General features: G+C 35.5%; 2 protein-coding genes across 5 annotated transcripts in view; one reads left to right on the top strand and one right to left on the bottom strand.

Moving 5' to 3' along the window:
* Positions 1 to 9,691, top strand: part of C6H8orf88 (chromosome 6 C8orf88 homolog) — a 35,061-nt gene extending 25,370 nt beyond the window's left edge. For all 3 annotated transcript variants that reach the window (XM_008255721.5, XM_070075837.2, XM_089335508.1), the window contains 2 exons: positions 7,903 to 8,009; positions 9,556 to 9,691. In XM_008255721.5, coding sequence (XP_008253943.1) covers positions 7,903 to 8,009; positions 9,556 to 9,579 — 131 coding nt within the window. In that variant the 3' untranslated portion in view covers positions 9,580 to 9,691. The remainder of the gene's footprint in view (positions 1 to 7,902; positions 8,010 to 9,555) is intronic.
* The window catches only part of NECAB1 (N-terminal EF-hand calcium binding protein 1), a 236,341-nt gene continuing 227,023 nt past the window's right edge, over positions 9,354 to 18,671 (bottom strand). For both annotated transcript variants that reach the window (XM_002710683.6, XM_089335507.1), the window contains 3 exons: positions 18,041 to 18,118; positions 16,770 to 16,861; positions 9,354 to 12,625 (listed from right to left, as the gene is read on the bottom strand). In XM_002710683.6, coding sequence (XP_002710729.3) covers positions 12,597 to 12,625; positions 16,770 to 16,861; positions 18,041 to 18,118 — 199 coding nt within the window. In that variant the 3' untranslated portion in view covers positions 9,354 to 12,596. The remainder of the gene's footprint in view (positions 12,626 to 16,769; positions 16,862 to 18,040; positions 18,119 to 18,671) is intronic.

Raw genomic sequence — 18,671 nt, 5'->3', positions numbered from 1 at the left:
ATGCCTCCTGCTTTGTCTTTGTTGTATAAGATTGCTTTGCTCGAAGGGGCCATCAAAGAAGGAGATACCTTTCTCTGAAGGGAGGAGAGAACTTCCACTTTGATTATGGCCTTGTCTAAATAAGATCAGAGTTGGCGAACTCAAGAGGCTTCCTCCATAGCCTTGGCAGCTCATGACAAGAGCCTCGGGTGATTACTGATATCATAAATAAGAGTGTCAATTGTTAAATCAACAACAGGAGTCACTGTGCACTTACTCCCCATGTAGGACCTCTGTCCTTAATGTGTTGTACTATGAGAATTAATGGTAAAACTAGTCTTCCAACAGTACTTTATATTTTATGTGTCTGTGTGGGTGCAAACTGTTGAAATCTTTACTTAGCATAGAGTTGATCTTCTGTATATAAAGATAATTAAAAATGAATCTTAATGAAGAATGGGATGGGAGAGGGAGTAGGAGATGGTATGGTTTGCGGGTGGGAGGGTGGTTATGGGGGAAAGAACCACTATAATCCAAAAATTGTACTTTCAAAATTTATATTTATTAAAAGTTTTCTATAAAAAAAGTTCTTTCTCGACATGGCATTGTCTGTGTATACAAAGGCTGTTGATTTTTATGTATTGACTTTATATCCTACTATTTCACCAAACTCTTATTTGATTTCCAATAGTCTCTTAGTGGAGTTTTTGGATGCCCTATATATAGAATCATTTCATCTGCAAATAGAGATAGTTTGACTTCTTCCTTCTCAATATGTATCCTTTTGATTTCTTTTTGTTGCCTGATGGATCTGGCTAAAGCTTCCAGGACTATATGGAATAGCAATGGTGAGAGTGGGCATCCCGGTCTGGTACTGGATCCCAGTGGGAATGCTTCCAACATTTCCCCATTCAATAGTAGTATGGCCATAGGCTTTTCATAAATTACCTTAATTGTGTTTGAAGAATGTTACTTCTATACCCAATTTGCTTAGAGTTTTCATCATAATAAGGTGTTTTATTTTATCAAATGCTTTCTCTGCATCTATTGAGATAACCATATGGTTTTTGTTCAGGAGTTTTTTAATGTGATGTATCAGATGGATTGATTTGCGAATTTTGAACCATCCCTGCATACCAGGGATAAATCCCACTTGATCTGGGTGAATGATCTTTCTGATGTGTTGTTGGATTCAATTGGCTAGAATTTTGTTGAGGATTTTTGCTTCTATGTTTTCAGGGAAATTGGTCTGTAATTCTCTGTTGCATCTTTTTCAGGTGTAGGAATTAAGGTGATGCTGGCTTCATAGAAATATTTGGGAGGATTCCTACTCTTTGAGTTATTTGGAATAACTTGAAAAGAATGGGAGATAGTTCTTTAAGTGTCTGGTAGAATTCAGCAGTGAAGCCATCTTGTCCTGGGCTTTTCTTTGTTTGGTGGGCTTTTATTACTGACTCAATTTTGTCTTGGTTATGGGTCTGTTTAGGTTTTCTGTGTCGTAATGGCTCAATTTAGGTAGGTTGTATGTGTCCAGGCATCTGTCCATTTCTTCTAGGTTTTACAAGTTGTTGGAAGACAGCTCTTTATATTAATTTCTGATGATATTTATTTCTGTGGTATCTATTGTTATTTCCTTTTTCATCTCTATTGATTTGGGTCTTTTCTCCTTTTTTTTTTTTGGTTAATTGGTCCAGTGGTGTGTCAATTTTGTTTATTTTTTCAGAAAACCAGCTGTTTGTTTTTTAATTCCATTTTGTTGATTTCTTCTCTAATTATTCTATTAGTTTTGGGCTTGGTTTGATGTTGTTTTCTAGATCCTTGAGATTCATTGATAATTCATTTATTTGGTGCTTTTACAATTTCTTGATGTAGGCACCTATTGCTATAAACTTTCTTTTTAATACTGCTTTTGCTGTATCCCATAAGTTTTGATATGTTGTGTTGTCATTTATTTCCAGAAATTTTTTGACTTCTCCCCTTTTGATTTCTTCTATGACCCAGTTTTCATTCAGGAGCTTATTGTTCTGTCTCCATGTGTTTGCATATACTCTAGAGATTCCTAAGTTGCTGATTTCCAGCTTCATTCCATTGTGGTCCAAGAAGATGCATGGTATGATTTTGATTTTTTTTTTATTTTCTGAGACTTGCTTTGTGGCCTAGTATGTATAGGTCAATCCTAAGAAAGTTCCATGCACTGCTGAGAAGAATGTGTATTCTGTAACTGTAGGATGAAAAGTTCTGTAGATATCTGTTAGGTCTATTAGGTCTATAGTGTCAATTAAATCTGCTGTTTCCTTGTTGATTTTCTGTCTGGTTGATCTCTCCATTGCTGAAAGTGGAGCATCCCTATTACTACTGTATTGGAGTCTAAGTCTCTCTTTAAATCCCTTAACATTTATTTTAAATAGCCAGGTGCCCTGTATTGTGTGCATATACATTTATAATAGTTATATTTTCCTGTTGAATTGCTCCCTTAATCATTATATAGTGTCCATTTTCATCTTTTAACAGTTTTTAAGTCTATTTTGTCTGAGATTAAGATGGCCACACCAGCTCCTTTTTGTTTCTGTTGGTATGGGATATCTTTTTCCATCTTTATACTTTCAGTTTGTGTGCACCTTTGTTGGTAAGGTGTGTTTCTTGTCAGCAGCAAATAGATGGGTTTTGTTTTTTAATCCATTTAGCCAGTCTGTCTCATTTAACTGGGAAGTTGAGGCCATTTACATTCAAGGTGACTCTTGATAAGTAACAACTTCGCCCTGCCTTTTTTTCAAAAACATTCCTATTTTTTCTTTGAATTTTCTTTGAATTTTTACTGAGATATATTCTTCCTTTACCTTCTTTCATACTGATAACCATGTTTCTGTGTTGCTGTATGCTACTTCTGTAGGGATGGACAGGTGGTGACAAATTCTTTCAATTTTTGTTATGGAAGGTCTTCATTTCACCTTTATTCATAAATGAGAGCTTTGCAGGGTATACTATTCTGGGGTGACATTTTTTGTCTCTTAAGACTTGGACTATATGTCTCAACATCTCTCCTAGCCTGTGGAATTTCTGATGTAAAGTTTGCTGTGAGTCTAATTAGAGCTCCTCTGAAATTAATCTGGCATTTCTCTTGTGCATATTTTAGAATCTTCTCTTAATGTTTTACTGTGGTGAGTCTGATTACATTGTGTCATGGTGAGGATCTTCTCTTGTCATATCTATTAGGAGTTTTTTTCCCCCTGTACTTGGATGTCCCTTTCTTTCTCCAAATTAGGGAAGTTTTTGGTTATTGTTTTGCTAAAAAGGCCTTCTAATCCTTTCTCTCTTTCCATGCCTTCAGGAACTCCTAGAGCCTGTATATTGTGTCTCTTTATAGTATCCTATAGATTCCCAAGTGTTTTTTAATTTTCTAATTTCCTCTTCTTGTCTTTGGTTTGACTGTATAATTTCCTCTGCTTTGTCTTCTAAGTCCAATATTCTTTCTTCTGCTTCACTGATTATGTTGTTAAGGCTCTCCACTTCATTTTTTATTTTTTCTGTTGGATTCTTCGTTGAATTTTTATTTCTCTTTAAGATCTTCTTTTATGTCATGTACAGATTTCAGTAGTTCGTGCACATACTTCTGATTACTTTTGTGTAATCTTATGATAAATTTTTTGAATTCCATTTCTTGCATTTCTGCCATCTCATCATATTCACAATCTAGTATTGAAGTGTTGTGTTCTTTTAGGGGCATCATATTGTCTTCCTTTTTCTTGTTTCTTGTATTGGTGCATTTGTGTTTGGCATTTGTGGAGATGCTCACTGGTATCTTCATTTTTTGTTGTTTTTGCTGTGGTAGCTTTTCTCTTTGTACTATGAACTATGACTCTATAGATTAAAGTGGAATGTCTGCTTTCAGTGACTATCTAGAGGCTTGTAGTGGGTGTGGCCAGAACACTTTGTTCAGTTCTCTAGGGTTAAGGGCATGCCTACGATGACACCCTGATTTGCCATGGTAAATCTTTTCTCTCTCTCTTTTTTAATCAGAAGGGAAATTTATTCTGCTCAGCTGAGCTCCTCTCCTCAAAGGAGTCCAGTGCCTGAGTTCTAGCACTGGTGGGTATAATACTCATCTGCTCTGTCCCAAGGACCACACAAAGGATCTGTACATTCCTCAGTAAAAGTTCTGTTTCCTCAGCAATGAGAGAGGTGCATGAGGGGGAGAGGGGCAGGGAAGAGGGGAGGGGATGAGGAGGAGAGAGGAGGGGGAGAGAGGGAGAGAGAGTGAGGATTTCTACTGATTAGTTCATTTCCCATATGGCTGAAGCAGCCAGGGCTGGGCCAGACTAAAGCTAGGAGCCTGGATCTGGGTCTCCCACATGGGTGGCAGGAATTCAAGTACTTAAGCTATCATCCACTGCTTGCCTGGCACATGAGCAAGCAGCTGGATTGGAAATGGAGTAGCTGGGGCTTGAACTGTCACTCTGATATAGACTGTGGGTGGCACAAGCAGTGGCTTAATCCACCATGACACAATCCTGCCCATCCATTTGCTTTCAACCTAAACATGTCTTTAATATGTGTGTCTTGGGCTGCTGCTGTGGCAAATTATGTTAAGCCTCTGCGTGCAGTAAAGGCATCCTATATGGGCACAGGTTCAAGTACGAGTTGCCCCACTTCTGATCCAGCTCTCTGCTAATGGCCTGGGAAAATAGTGGAAGATAGCGGGTGTGCTTAGACCCTGCACTTACGTAGGAGACCCGGAAGAAGCTTGTGGGTTCAGGTCGGCCCAGCTCCGGCCATTGTGGCTCTTTGGGGAGTGAACTGGTGGATGGAAGACCTTTCTTTATCCCGTTCTCTCTCTGTAACTCTGCCTCTCAAATAAATAAATAAATCTTTTTAAAAACTGTGTCTTTGGGGCCAGAGCCATGGCTCACTTGGTTAATCCTCCGTCTATGGCGCCGGCATCCCATATGGGTGCCGGGTTCTAGTCCCGGTTGCTCCTCTTCCAGTCCAGCTCTCTGCTGTGGCCCGGGAGGACAGTGGAGGATGACCCAAGTCCTTGGGTCCCTGCACCCGCATGGGAGGCTAGGAAGAAGCACCTGGCTCCTGGCTTCGGATTGGTGCAGCACCGGCCATAGTGGCCATTTGGGGAGTGATCCAATGGAAGGAAGACCTTTCTGTCTCTCTCTCTCTCTCTCACTATCTAACTCTGTCAAATAAAAAAAAAAAAAAACAAAAAACTGTGTCTTTTGCAGATAGAATGTAATAGTGTCTTTTTTTTTCTTTTTAATCTACCTTGTCAAGTTTTGTAGCCTTTAATGTGTTTGTTTAACCTAGGGGCCAGAAAATTATGACCTGCAGGTTAAATACCTATTTTTAAATTTTTATTTATTTATTTGAAAGAAAGCAGAAGGAGAGAGAGAGAGAAAAAAAAAACATCTTCCATCCACTGATTGACTCCCCAAATGCCCACAATAGCTGGAGCAGGAGCCTGGTTGAAGTGAGGAATCTGGAACTGGATCCAGGTCTTCTATGTGAATGGCACACATCTAACTACTTGAGGGATTACTGATTCCTCCCACAGTGTGCATTAGGAAAGAGGCTGGAGTCACAAGTGGAGCTGGCACACAAACCCAGGAACTCTGATAGGGGCTGTTTGTGTCCCAGGCAGCATCTTAACCACTGGGTCACTCATCTCCAAATGCTTATTTTTGTAAGTAAAGCTTATTGAAACACAGCTACATCTTTTATTTTATGTACTATCTGGAGCTACTTTTGTGTCTTTAATATAAAATTGGGTAGTTGTGACAGATCATATAGCCCCCAAACTCAAATATTTGCTTGCTGGCCTTTTATAGACCCTGGTTTAGATTATTAACATTTAATATGATTGTTGAGATGGTTGAATTTAAGCCTATTACTTTACTATTTGTTTTCTATTAGTCTTTTATAATTTTTGTTTGCTTGTTTGCTTTTTCTTTTCTCCTTCCCTGCCACCTTGCGGATTTTTTTTTAATATTTTGTCTATTAAAATTTTTTAGTGTGTATTTTAGAGTGGTTGTTCTTTGTCATAATATCTAACCTGTATAGATTATGTTCTAGTGATTGTAATGACATATATAATCTCTCTACTTGGGATTAATATTGTACTACTTCAAATATAATAGTGACGATGAACCTTACATGCGGTTCCTTCCCTTTACTGCAGTGATCCTTTGCTATAGTTGTTAAATATGCCCCCATAGCATGGAAACTACACTAGATAACTGTTAAAACTTTTTCTTTCAACTATTACATATTTTTATGAAACTTAGAGGAAAAAAGAGGCATCTGTTATCAGCTATTTATTATATCTTTTAATGTTCCTATCTAGTGTCATTTCCCTTTAGCCAGAACTTTTCTTCAGCATTTCTTATAGATCAGGTTTGCTGGTGATCAATTGTTTTCCTTCATCTGAAACTATCTTTAATTCACATGCATTCCCCAAGATCTCTTGCCCTCCTCAACTGGATGTAGAATTCTGGGTTACCACTTATTTCTTTTAGCACTACAAAAATATTGTTCCAGTTGTCTTCTGGACCAATATATGGTCTATCTTAGTGATAGATTCAGGCAATCATTTATTTTTCTTTTTTTAAAAAAAGATTTGTTTATTTGAAAGCCAGAGTTGCAGAGACAGAGGGAGAGACTGAGATATCCTCCATCTGCTGGTTTACACCCCAGATAGCCAAAACAGCCAGAGCTGGAACATGCCTAAGCCAGGAGCCTAATTCGAGTCTCTCAGCTGGGTACAGGGGCCCAAACACTTGGGTCATCTTTTGCTGCTTTTCCCAGGTCATTAGCAGGGAGCTGGATGGGAAGTAGGGCAGCCACACACAAACTGTCACCCACATTGAATGGCAGTGGCATCTATACAACAATACTGACCCCTCTGATGATCATTTCTGATAAGAAATCTGTAGAGCTACAGACAGCATCTCTAAGCTGTAAGTCTGTAATCTGAATGCTGTGAAATCCAAAACTTTTGAGTGCTGATACCCATAAAGATCTGGATCTTGGAATCTTTTAGATTTCAAGTTTTTCAGGTTAGGGGTGCTCAACTGGTAAAGTCTATCTAATACTCACAAATTAATAAAATTCTGAACTTCATCTGGTCCCAGGCATTTCAGATACAGAACACTCGGCCTGTGCTGTACTTGAATCATTGTTCTCCTTCTTATCTCTTGTTCAGCAGTACCTAATGTAGTCCTGGTTTTTGATTTTTATTAATTTTTTAGTATTGATTGAGATTATGAAAGCTTATCAAGGTTCCATTTTTTAAAAAAGATTTATTTATTTGAGAGCTAGACAATGAGAGAGAGACAGAGAGAAAGGTCTTTTGATCGTTGGTTCACTCCCCAAATGGCCTCAATGGCCAGAGCTGTGCCGATCCTAAGCTAGGAGCCAGGTGCTTCTTCCCAGTCTCCCACGTGGGTGCAGGGGCCCAAGGACTTGGGGCATCTTCTGCTATCCCAGGCCACAGCAAAGAGCTGGATTGAAAGTGGAGCAGCTGGGACAAGAACTGGCACCCATATGGGATGCCGGCGCTGCAGGTGGAGGATTAACCTACTGCGCCATGGTGCCAGCCCCAAGGTTTGATTTTGACAGGATTTGAATTTCCCAGTAGGTGTTACTGCTATTATGCTTCATAATATTAGATCGTTTTACAAGATCTGCATAACCAGATATATCAATAAACTCTTCCATTGTTCCTTATTTACTTGGCTTCCTCTTCATGTAAAAGGAAAATTGGAAGCAGTATATAATTTTCAAAGCTTCTGCCACCTTTTGCATAGACACTAGTCAATTTATGTAATCATAAGTAGTTAAGAAATACCTGGAAAGAAATGAGTCAAAAAGTGATTCAGAATTTTGTTGTGTAGCATTACATTTAATGTTTAATATCTACAGAGAGAATTAAATACAGCAGAGATTTCCTGTTGAAGCTCTCAAGTGTTTCCATCTGCAGAAAAAAACCAGACTTTCTGCCTGATCATCCCATTGTACTTAAAAAACCAGTAAGTAGTTTTGTAATTTTGTACTGTAATAATGCATTCCCTAATTTTTGTCTTTAACATTTTTGATTATACTTCTAGACTTTGAACCATTCTTATTTTGAAATATAATTCAGAAAACAAATAAGAGTTGGAAAGATGAGTATAATGTACAAGTATAATGTATGAATACAACATACCAAATTATAATTACCACTTTAATATAATAATTGTATTTTTTTATGAAATATTTTTTGATTAAAGGGTCATGAAAATATTGTATCATTCTGAAGATTCTCTTGTTTTTAATTAACTTCTATAGTCTATCTGGAGTTAATTTTACTCTATGAGGTAGGAGCAAAACTACATTTTTTCCTACATGGATGTTCAGCCATTCTATTAATAAGTTTGAGTGGATAGTCCTCTCTTTTTTGGCAAAATGCGTGTGGTCTGTTTTGGGTTCCTATCTCATTATGCACACAGTAATGATTTCTGTCCTTTCACAGTTCTACTTACATTTGACTGGAGTTTGAATTAGTTTCCATCAACACTGTTTTGTATAGGTAAAGGCAATTAGTATTCTGCTGAGATGATAGAATACAGATAGGCTGAGAATGGATCAAATATGAGATACATATGATTGTCTCCTGTTTACAGTGGATCCATGGGGATCCATTAGTATCTTTTCTCAATTAGAATTTTTTAAAAAGCTTATATTTTATATTAATATTTCCTAAACCCCTTAACTTAGACATTTTAAAAAAATTTTTTTTCATAATATCTCACAATATTTAATGAGGAAAAATATACTTGATGTTTGGATTTTCCTGCCTGTTCCAAGATATTGTGGATTTTTGTAGTCCTTTGTGAGAGGAAATATAAACTTCGGTGCTATATAAAATACATTCCCTTTTTCCTTTGGAGATTTTCCATCTTTAGGGGTGGCATTAGGCCTAGTGGTTAAGAGGCCAGTTAACACTCTGGGCCCCCTATCATAACACCCAAGTTTAATATCTGGCTTTGGCTTCTGACACCAGCTTCCTGCTAATGCAGACCCTGGAAGGTAGAGCTGATGGTCCAAGTAATTGGGTTCCTGGCACCCTCATTGAAGACCTGGATTGACTTCCTGATTCCTATAGCCATGCCCAGTCCTTGCTAATATATTTGGGGAGTGAACTAGCAGATGGGAGTTTTCTGCCTCTTTGCCTGTCAAGTAGTAATTAAAAATTTAAAAAAGTCTTTCCATATTTATTTTATTGTTTAAATGTTTGACATACACTTTCTTAAACAAACATATTAGAATACATTAGAATTTTGATTTATGCCTTAACATTTTTAAAAATGAGGTATCACAGAAACAAAGCAACACAGGTTTGGAATACAATTTATTAAAAATGAAGTACCTTTTTTTTGAAACACAGAATGTTATTTGACAACTGTAGTTATTTTAATAGTTTCTATAATAACATGCATTTATATCTGCAAAGAGTAAGTTCAGTTTTTCTTTTGATAAACTAGTAAAACTATATTCAGCCAATCTAATTTATAAATCAACTCTTTTGTATTACAGGAAAACAACCAGAGTTTTAAGTAGCATTTTAAGAACAGATGAATTTGAAGATAAAGAATTATTCGTTTTATATTTTGGACACCTGCAAATGAAGTGGATCTAGTAACAATAACTATAATGGACTGTGACAATTCATTTTATTTTTAATTTTGATGGTTGGCTATTTGGTTTCTCCTAAAATGAGAAAGATATTTTAAACTATAAAGAATTTTCTAATCAATTTCAGCTTTGCAGGCAGTTTCCTGCATAAATTGCAAAGTAACACTGAAAAGTAGGAATTTGGTTAGTGAAGTGGGAAGACTGTATTTATAATTTGCATGCTACTTGCAATTTTTGTGTTTCATCACTTGTAATAATGGAATGGACATGTAAGCTGTAAAGATTCTCAAATATAAAGTATTTGCTACAAGGTATAAATGGTATAGAATTTCTTTTATAGTTAATTTGCTTTTAAAGTAGGTTCTCACTGATTTGATACCAGTGCTTCAGTGAATCCTTACACTCTCTCCAGAGGTGTAGAATGATTTAGGATGTTCAGTGCCTAATTTTCAATGACAAGAGGGAGAATTTTTCAGTAGGCATTTTTTTTTATAAAATATATGATTGGTATCTAGGTTTTTGATAACAATCTGAGGTTCACAATTACTAGAGATTGACTATTTTGAAACAGTGGTAGTGAATGAAACAAATTGAAAGCTGCTACTCATGTCTCATCAAATGAACAATAAAAATTGAGCAGTTGCTAAATAAAACTAATTTCCAAAAGAAAAATTTAGACATTTGCAAATTGCGGTACATTAATTTCTAGAAATGTTATACAATAAGCCTCCTGTAGTTTGTCATTCTAGATGTTACTATTGTTAAAGATTTTTTTCAGCACAATGTCAAAACTGCTGACGTAAAGGTAAGTGAAAATAAATTCTCTCTGCTGCTTCTGTTCTCTCAGATCCTTGAGTCTATTGGAAAGGTATTCAAGACCATCGTTTGTTGGATAAATTTCTTTTTACTGAATTGTGACCTCCCAAACTTAGTGCCTGCCTTTTTTTTTTTTTATCTTCCCTGGGTTTTGAATCTGTTAGCCAGATTTCAAGTGTTTAGTCCATGATTTCCCATCTTTGTCTTTCAGTACCCACTCCCTCTTTTTTAGTGCTTTATTCCCTCAGAAAAATGGATTGTTTTTAAAATAAGCAATAAATTTATGAAGTTACTGAATTTTTTTTCTATTTTAAAAGGAACTATTTATACTTAGGGCCCAGTTTATTTGTTTTTGCTCTATTTTTCTTTTATATTATAATATGTATGTGAATACATACACTCTCACATACATGATAAACTATATAAGAGCTAAGATCAGAATTACATCATTAAATCTATCACCAGGTCCTTTTGATTCTAGTATAAGACTGTGATAGAACTTAATGGAATGGCTCTCTAGATACCAAATTAAATTTAGCACTGTTACTGAGGGCAGAACCCTTTTAAAACCATACTGTTATGCTTCTTCAGAAACTGCTTCATAGCCCAAATACTTTTTGAATTGGATATTGAAATGGACAGACTGGAGCTATGTATCTTAGGAAATGCTGGATATAAATGATTTCAAAAACAATTTGTCAAAAGTCCTTTAGGTTTTAGTCTTTTCATCCTTATATGTAACCACAAAAACTGTGTGTTATGTTTGCCTTTGTATTTCTCCATTAATATTTTTCTTTGCTTATAAATTAAAAGTCCAGCCAGGTGTTGAGAGTGCTTGTCTGAGTTGACCAGAGGCACGCAAACACACATCTCAATATGATATATATACTTGATATGGATGTGTATGTCAAAATTTATGTTACATAGAAATTATTAAAAATTTTAAATGTTATTTAGATGGAGGACTGTGGGTATACAGAGGTATTAGTAAAAGTTAATGTTGCATAAACTAGCCTGATAATATTTGTCAGATTTTATGTAAAAGAAACTCCCTTTTCTATTGAGTTTTCAAAGAATGAAAAAAGCAGTTGGACTCCTATAGTGACACATTTCTATATATATTTTTTCATTAGCAGAACTTATAACCAGAAAAATTTTTATTATTAAAAACAATTTAAGAGCTTGTAGAGAAGGGAATATAAGTACATAGTTTGTCATTCTAGTGTTGAAACTGGAAAATAGATATCTTCTGCCCAGTTCTTTCCCAATTTTATTACTACTCTAATGTTTTGTGCTTTTTGAAACTTCCTCATATTCATTTGGGTTAAACTTTTATTTTAAAAATATTTTGAAATTCTTAAATGCAGATGTCTATATTTTATAAGAAAAGTTAGGTCTCTAGAACACAAATGGAATCCATGTTATAAAATTTGAACAAGATTTCCACGAAGTGAAACTTTTTCATGTTTAATGTAAGGGGAATTAAGTGCTAACTGATGATATAATGATATTACATTAGTAAATGGTATCCTAACTTGTCACAGAATTATTCACTTGTGAAACTCATTTTATAAGCTAACAGATGGGCAGAGATTCTATAGGTGATAGCCAAGGCTGTTTTATGCCTTTGTACTAATCTTTTAAGTAATGTAGAGAATAGACTTAGGATCCTGAGTTGGGAATGAACAGACATTATTAAAGAATAAGTTTCACTTGCAGAAAATCGTTATTTAAAAATCACAATACACCGATTTAACCTTTGTATAGTATATGACAGTCTACAAAACCTGTCCTAAATAGTAATATTCTCAAAATTTGCAGTTTAAATATTTTTATCATTTTTTCACAATGTGATTCCTTTATGCATACACTTTTTTCATATACTAGGAATTTGGTTACAATGTAGCAAAACAATGAGCAGCAAATATTGGGAAAGTGAACTTTGAAAGGTAAGACAACTTCACATGACTGGTAAAGATACAGAATACATTTTACTGCACTTAGAGTAAATGCATTAAACAGAAGTATACAGTAAGTTAACAACCACACAAATTGTTCTGTTTGACATTTTAGATAAGAACATTTGTTTTGTACTTGGGACCATAAAGAAAATATCCTAGGAACATCTAATTGTTGTTCAGGATCCACCATGAAGCTGAAAAGAGGAAAAATTTTTTTTTAAGTAATGAAAATAACTTCCAAAGCAAATAAAGTTCAAGGTGCAGATCATTTTTAAGGAAACCATCCCCCCATCCTTAGTTTGTAAAACTATCTTTCTAGTCACCATTTCCTGACTATTTATGCCAAGACTGAATTATTTCTATGCAGTTATTATTTGTACATTTTAAGAGTACAACAAAGGTCCAAAAGATAATCTTTTGTTATAAATAAATAGGGCTTGTCTTCGTAATGGGGTTATAAATGCTGTAAAGATAAAATTTTGTTGTTGTTGTTGTTTTAATCTACCCAATACCAACAATAGTTTGGAAGCATTTTATACATTATATTTCCTAATATAGATTTAAGAAAGGTTGAGTATAAGCAAGAGAAAGTGTTATAAATAATTTTTTAGAATATAAATTAAATAGTAAAACTGGAAATGTTTTCCTCGATGAATAAGATAAACTTCTGGTAAAGAGGTACAATTGGTAGAATGCTATGATAGACAGCAAATAAAAAAACTTAAAATTTTCTTTCAAAACTCTTATTTGCTGGCAAGCAATCTTTATCTTCTCATAACCACAGGACTTTGTCTTATACCAAGAAATCAAGGAATATTCTTTCTCAAAGACTAAGTTCTCATACACTTTAAAAAAATATTTATTTGGGACCAACGCTATGGCATACTAGGTTAAGCCTCTATCTGTGGTACCAGCATCCCATATGGGTGCGAGTTCGAGTCCTGGCTGCTCCACTTCCGATCCAGCTTTCTGCTATGGCCTGGAAAAGCAGTGGAGGATGGCCCCAGTGCTTGGGCCCCTGTACCTATATGGGAGACCTAGAAGAAGCTCCTTGTTTGATCGGCCCAGCACCAGCCATTGCAGCCATTTGGGGAATGAACCAGTGGATGGAAGACCTCTCTCTGTCTCTCCCTCTGTATATAACTTTACCTCTGAAATAAATAAATCTTATATAAGGTGGGGTGTGGGGCGAGGAGGAGATCTCTCTCCCATCTGCTGGTTCCCTCCTTAAATGCCCACAGTGGCTGTGTCTGAGGCAGGCTGAAGTCAGGAGACAAGAGGTTGGCAGGGATCCAACTACTTAAGCTATCACCTGTCTCAGGGGATTTTGAAGCCCCAGGTATGCCACTATGGCATGCAAGTAATCCCAAGCAGCTGTTCCTCTCATGCCTTTTTTGTCTAAATGGTTTATGATGGCTATGATCTTGGGCAGCCATTTTCCATTAAGTCTTATTTGAATGATTTTCACACTTTAGATTTCATAGAAATATATTTTAGTTTATATTTTTATATTCAGATGCAGTCTAGTTTACTTGCTCTATTTACTGAGGTATACCTCAGGTATATCACTTAACAAACAATAAAAACAGTATTATTAGAAATGATAATTGAGTTAAATTAGAAATATAAACCTACTTATCCTTGTGTTTACAAATATAATAGCTACTTTCAGAATTTAATACTAGCTCTAAATATGTACAGCTAATGTTTTTATTTTTAACACAACCAAATAAAATACACAAAAAGATGCAAAACTGGCTATTAAAATAGTATTAGATGTCTTGTGGCTGTTAAAACCCCTAAATGTTATTCATATATGTTAATTTCAGCTTTTTGTTCAGGTATATCTGCCTGATGATGTGATTATAAAACTTTAAAATCAAGTCAAGGGTGGAGAGTATGGGTGGACAGTTGGCACAACAGCTAAGAAAATGCTTGGGATGCTAGCATTCCAAATTGGAGTCCCAGCTCTGCTTTTCGTTCTGGCTTCCCCCTATTGCACTCTCATGCTTGGATCCCTGCCACTGAAATAGGAGCCCCGAATTGGGTTCTGGGTTCCTGGCTTCAGCCTGGCTGAGTCCTGGCTGTTGTGGACATTTTCAGAGTGAACCACCACATAGAATATCTCTCTTCCTTTCAAGTAAAATAAGGAACAAAAATTTAATTATTAAATGTTAAAAATGGTTTGAGGTAGTTTTAAAAAATTGTTAGAAACAAGCCTTCTTTTTGGTTTTTCAAATTCTAGTGATCATTATTTGAACTTGATGTGATATGTGAATTAATACAACATTGAACTACAATTAAAAGGTATTAAATCTGGGCTTTAGAACAATAATCCAGTTTTATTTGTGCTCAATTTTTCTCTCTAGGAAATGCTCTGAAAGAGTAGTGTAATGCATATACCATTGATATTAATGCAAAGAAAGATAATCAGTGAGAATGAGGACATTAAGTTGGGTCAGAAACTATCTGGTTACATTTCCAGGTCTTGCTATAGCAATTATCCCCCTCATAACTCACTAACCTACCTTCCTATAGTCTCTTTCTACTGTATCTTTGCTTAGGTGTTTTCTGTCCTTGAAAGATTCAAGACATCTGCATAAGAACAAGCTATTTCCTTTTGTTCTGTATAACTGAACCAGTGCTTTCAAGATTGAGGCTGAAAATGGTTGACAGCAGGTGCAAAAATCACAAGTGGCAGGACTTCCTGGAAATTCTCATGATTGGACATCATCATAAAGATTTGTCACTTTGTTCCAAACACTGTACTGCTGCACTAAAGCAGGGGATGTGAAACTAAGATGTGGATCTTGCTTATCTGTGTTCTATGTATACAGGCTACAGTAGTCATATTTATAGAAGTTTTGGTCTATGCCTTTTCTGCCAGTTAGAGCAGACTGTTCAAGCCTGATATAATAATTAAGCCAGGACTTTCTTGGGAAAATTGAAGGCAGTCTGTGAAGTCTGTTCCTTACTAATCTGTGCTGTCACTTGCACCTTTCTTCAAGCTTTGGTGCATGCTTATTTAAACTGTATCAATGAAGTAGTGAATTATGAGCAATTTCAGCCATATTCATGGCTTTCATGTTTGAGAACTAAATTTGAACTATATAATGAGAGAAATTTCACAAGTTTACCATTCTCTGTTAGACAAACCTGCCCTATAACAAATACATTAATGAATGAGGGAGTTGGAAAGCATTCACATTAGATCACCAAGCTTTAATTCCACAATTTTTTCACTTTCCATTCCACCTTCATCTTGCTAAGGTTAATTCCTGACTTAGGATTACTGTATACACTCCTCATTCTGACATTCTCACTGCATTTTGCCCTCTTCCATTTGTATCATATTATGAGCCTGACTCATACCTTTGTACCAGTAAGCCAAGCACTCACTTCTTGTATTTGTTCATGTCTAGAATTTATCAAAGTACACTTTCCATCTTTACTTGTCCAGGTCTCCTCTTTTAAGGTCCATATTCATCTCCTTCAACTGTTACAGAGGAAGAGATTACTTATTTCATCCAAGTCCACAAGGCATACTTTACTCCTAGTTATTACTATTTAATGCCTTGGGGTGGATTGTTTTTCTGGAGTCATTTGTGTTTGCTAAGATTTCTATCAAATTGGACAGGAAACACTGTATATTTAGGGACTGCATTTTTATTTTGAACCCTCTCTCGATCCCAACACACTACTTGTTCAGAACTCAGTACCAGTAAATGGGCTAAGCACTCCAGTAACCCCAGGACCAAGTATGTATTAATCATCACTAACTGTATGTTTAACCAGTAATGAGTAGATTAAGACATGAATTTTGGTTTTCAGTTTTCTTAAATAAGTTTTGGCTAGGCCAAATTTCTTAGACAAATTCATTTCAGTTTTTTTTTTCTATTCTCTTTGCTTCCAATTTAAATATTATTTTAACAGCTACCAAAATAAATATTTCTCACATAATTCTGATTTCCAGTTTATGGATCACTTATTTTAAACTTGTATTCAATACGTTAAATTACTATGTGATAAAACATTTGAATCACTTTTGAATTCTCATGGTTTGACTTGTACTTTAAGTTTGTTAAAATTTTGAAGTTCACCAGCAAATGAACAATAGGTTTAATTACCCAGGAATACAGGAAGGGTCAACTGAGGACTAACAGCAATAGAATAAATACATAGGTCTCTATTTCCTTCACTCTGCCCCCAAATTTTAAGAGATAAAAATAAATAATGAAGAGTATCATTGAGAAAGCAAGTAGGGGGGAGTGCATACCATCTTTTAAAAAACAAAAGATACAAAAGCACATAGAAGTATTGTGAATCCATGATAATTACCAGGAACAAGCATAGTGGATGTGAGTTCTGGAGTTTCCAAGAAATCCACATTACTTCTTTGGAATGTCTTGCTATAATTCGTCTGGAGGTGGCTGCATAAATAATTATAGGTTAAGGCTGTGTATTTTTATTCACAGAGTACAGAAGAGATCAAAACAAGATGGCAAGGTTTTGGATGATTTGATTAAGTGCCTGGGTGCAGACGTCTTTAAATGCTTATTTATCTGAAAAAAGGACTTGAGTAGTTTAAAAAATTGTCATCAGAAATAGTAGGAAAAAAAAAAAGAAATAGTAGGAAAAAGTTTTAAAATGGGAACATTAATTTTTTTAGAAGTTAAAATGAAGTAGACTTTAATTATAGTAAGATTTTTTAAACAGAGAGGATCTTGACCGTCATGGTGTTAAAAAGTAGAATGGCTAAGAGGAGGGTTGAATTTTCTATCCCTAGAGAATAAAACAAAAGTCATCTAAAAGTGTAGGCCTGGAAGACTGGAGTTGAATGAATTGCCTTTATGTTCCAGTCTGTGCCTGAAGTACCTCTGTTGTCATTTTGCTTTTATTATATAGCACAAAGTGCCTTCACAATAGCCACAAAAATAAAACTTTTAGGTGAAATATGTCAACTGAATTTCAAGTGCTCCATTACTTCCAGTGCCCTGTACAAACACTGTGAAAATCTGGACGTAGTGGAGAGCTATATTATGTGGGACTGTTTAAATAATCTCCAAATAGCAAAAACATCTTTCATCCTATTTTTCTAGTTACATATTTGTTACTAGTAATCATTTTAATTTCAAAGAAGTTGATTTATTTTTAATGTTTCCCAAAAATGTCTTGAATTCCCATCTTTATTATGTTTAAAGACATTTAGAAAAATGATCGTTTTACTGTAAAATAAATGAGAAGCACGAAGCTTCTTCGAAAAAATTCGGAGGTAATGCTTTCCCTCTCCAATTTTCTGCATCTTTTTGTCTCCGTGCCCACTGTCATCCCCACCTGCCTTAGATACAACACCTATCTAAATCATCTCACCTTAAAGTATCAATAAAATGGTAGCATTGGCAGTAGGATCATTGCCCAAAATATTTGTGCTTCAAGATGGAAGTGCTTTCTGATCCATAAAATTCCTAAAAGTGTGTGAATCATGGTAATGAGCAAATGAGACAGGTTTTAAGGTAAGTTAGATGGAACTTTTCCTAATATCCCAAAATTACATCATGCATAATGTCATCTCCCTGGCTTCACCAAAGTCAGCCTTGTTCATAACTTACCTATTCCACACACTACTATTCTCCCAGAACTCGTAAATCATGTAGCGAGATTCATTTGAATGTTTCTGTATAGAAATGCTGAAATGGAAAAGAAAAAGCATAATCGGCCACTAGAAATTAAGGAAGCAAACTAGTTTTCTAATCGTTTCTGGATGTGGTAGGAAACAATCACCTCCATTTATAGGAACCAACCTAAAATGCACGAAAATCAAGCAGGTTTGTCAATGAATTGATTAATCTGTCTAGCATCATGAAGACAGTGTCAATAAATTAGATATCACAAATGAAGTTCAGGTAAAATTTCATTCATGCATTCAGAATGATTTATAGAACATCTGTTGTGCCAGGATTTAGGAAAATGAGTGCATGCCATCTGCTCTTACCCTCAAATATATTTGGATACTACTGAATTGTTACTGTTAACCATAATGGCTCTTGCCAAAATCTTAGCCTTATCCATCCCTGAATTGACAGCTTATGTTTGGAGTCCTTTGCTATGCACTGTTTGAGTCTCCTGGACCACACTTAAACAATTGAATCTAGTTTGCATATGCTTAATGGTTCCTTTTTGTTTTGTCTTTATACACACAACACACACACTCACCTCTTAACTTTGGATCAAATTTGATCC

The sequence above is a fragment of the Oryctolagus cuniculus genome, chromosome 6, assembly GCF_051225735.1.
Source record: "Oryctolagus cuniculus isolate XC-2025 breed Fujian yellow rabbit chromosome 6, ASM5122573v1, whole genome shotgun sequence".
In the NCBI taxonomy this organism is placed as follows: domain Eukaryota; kingdom Metazoa; phylum Chordata; class Mammalia; order Lagomorpha; family Leporidae; genus Oryctolagus; species Oryctolagus cuniculus.
This window is presented reverse-complemented; position numbering and strand designations above follow the sequence as displayed.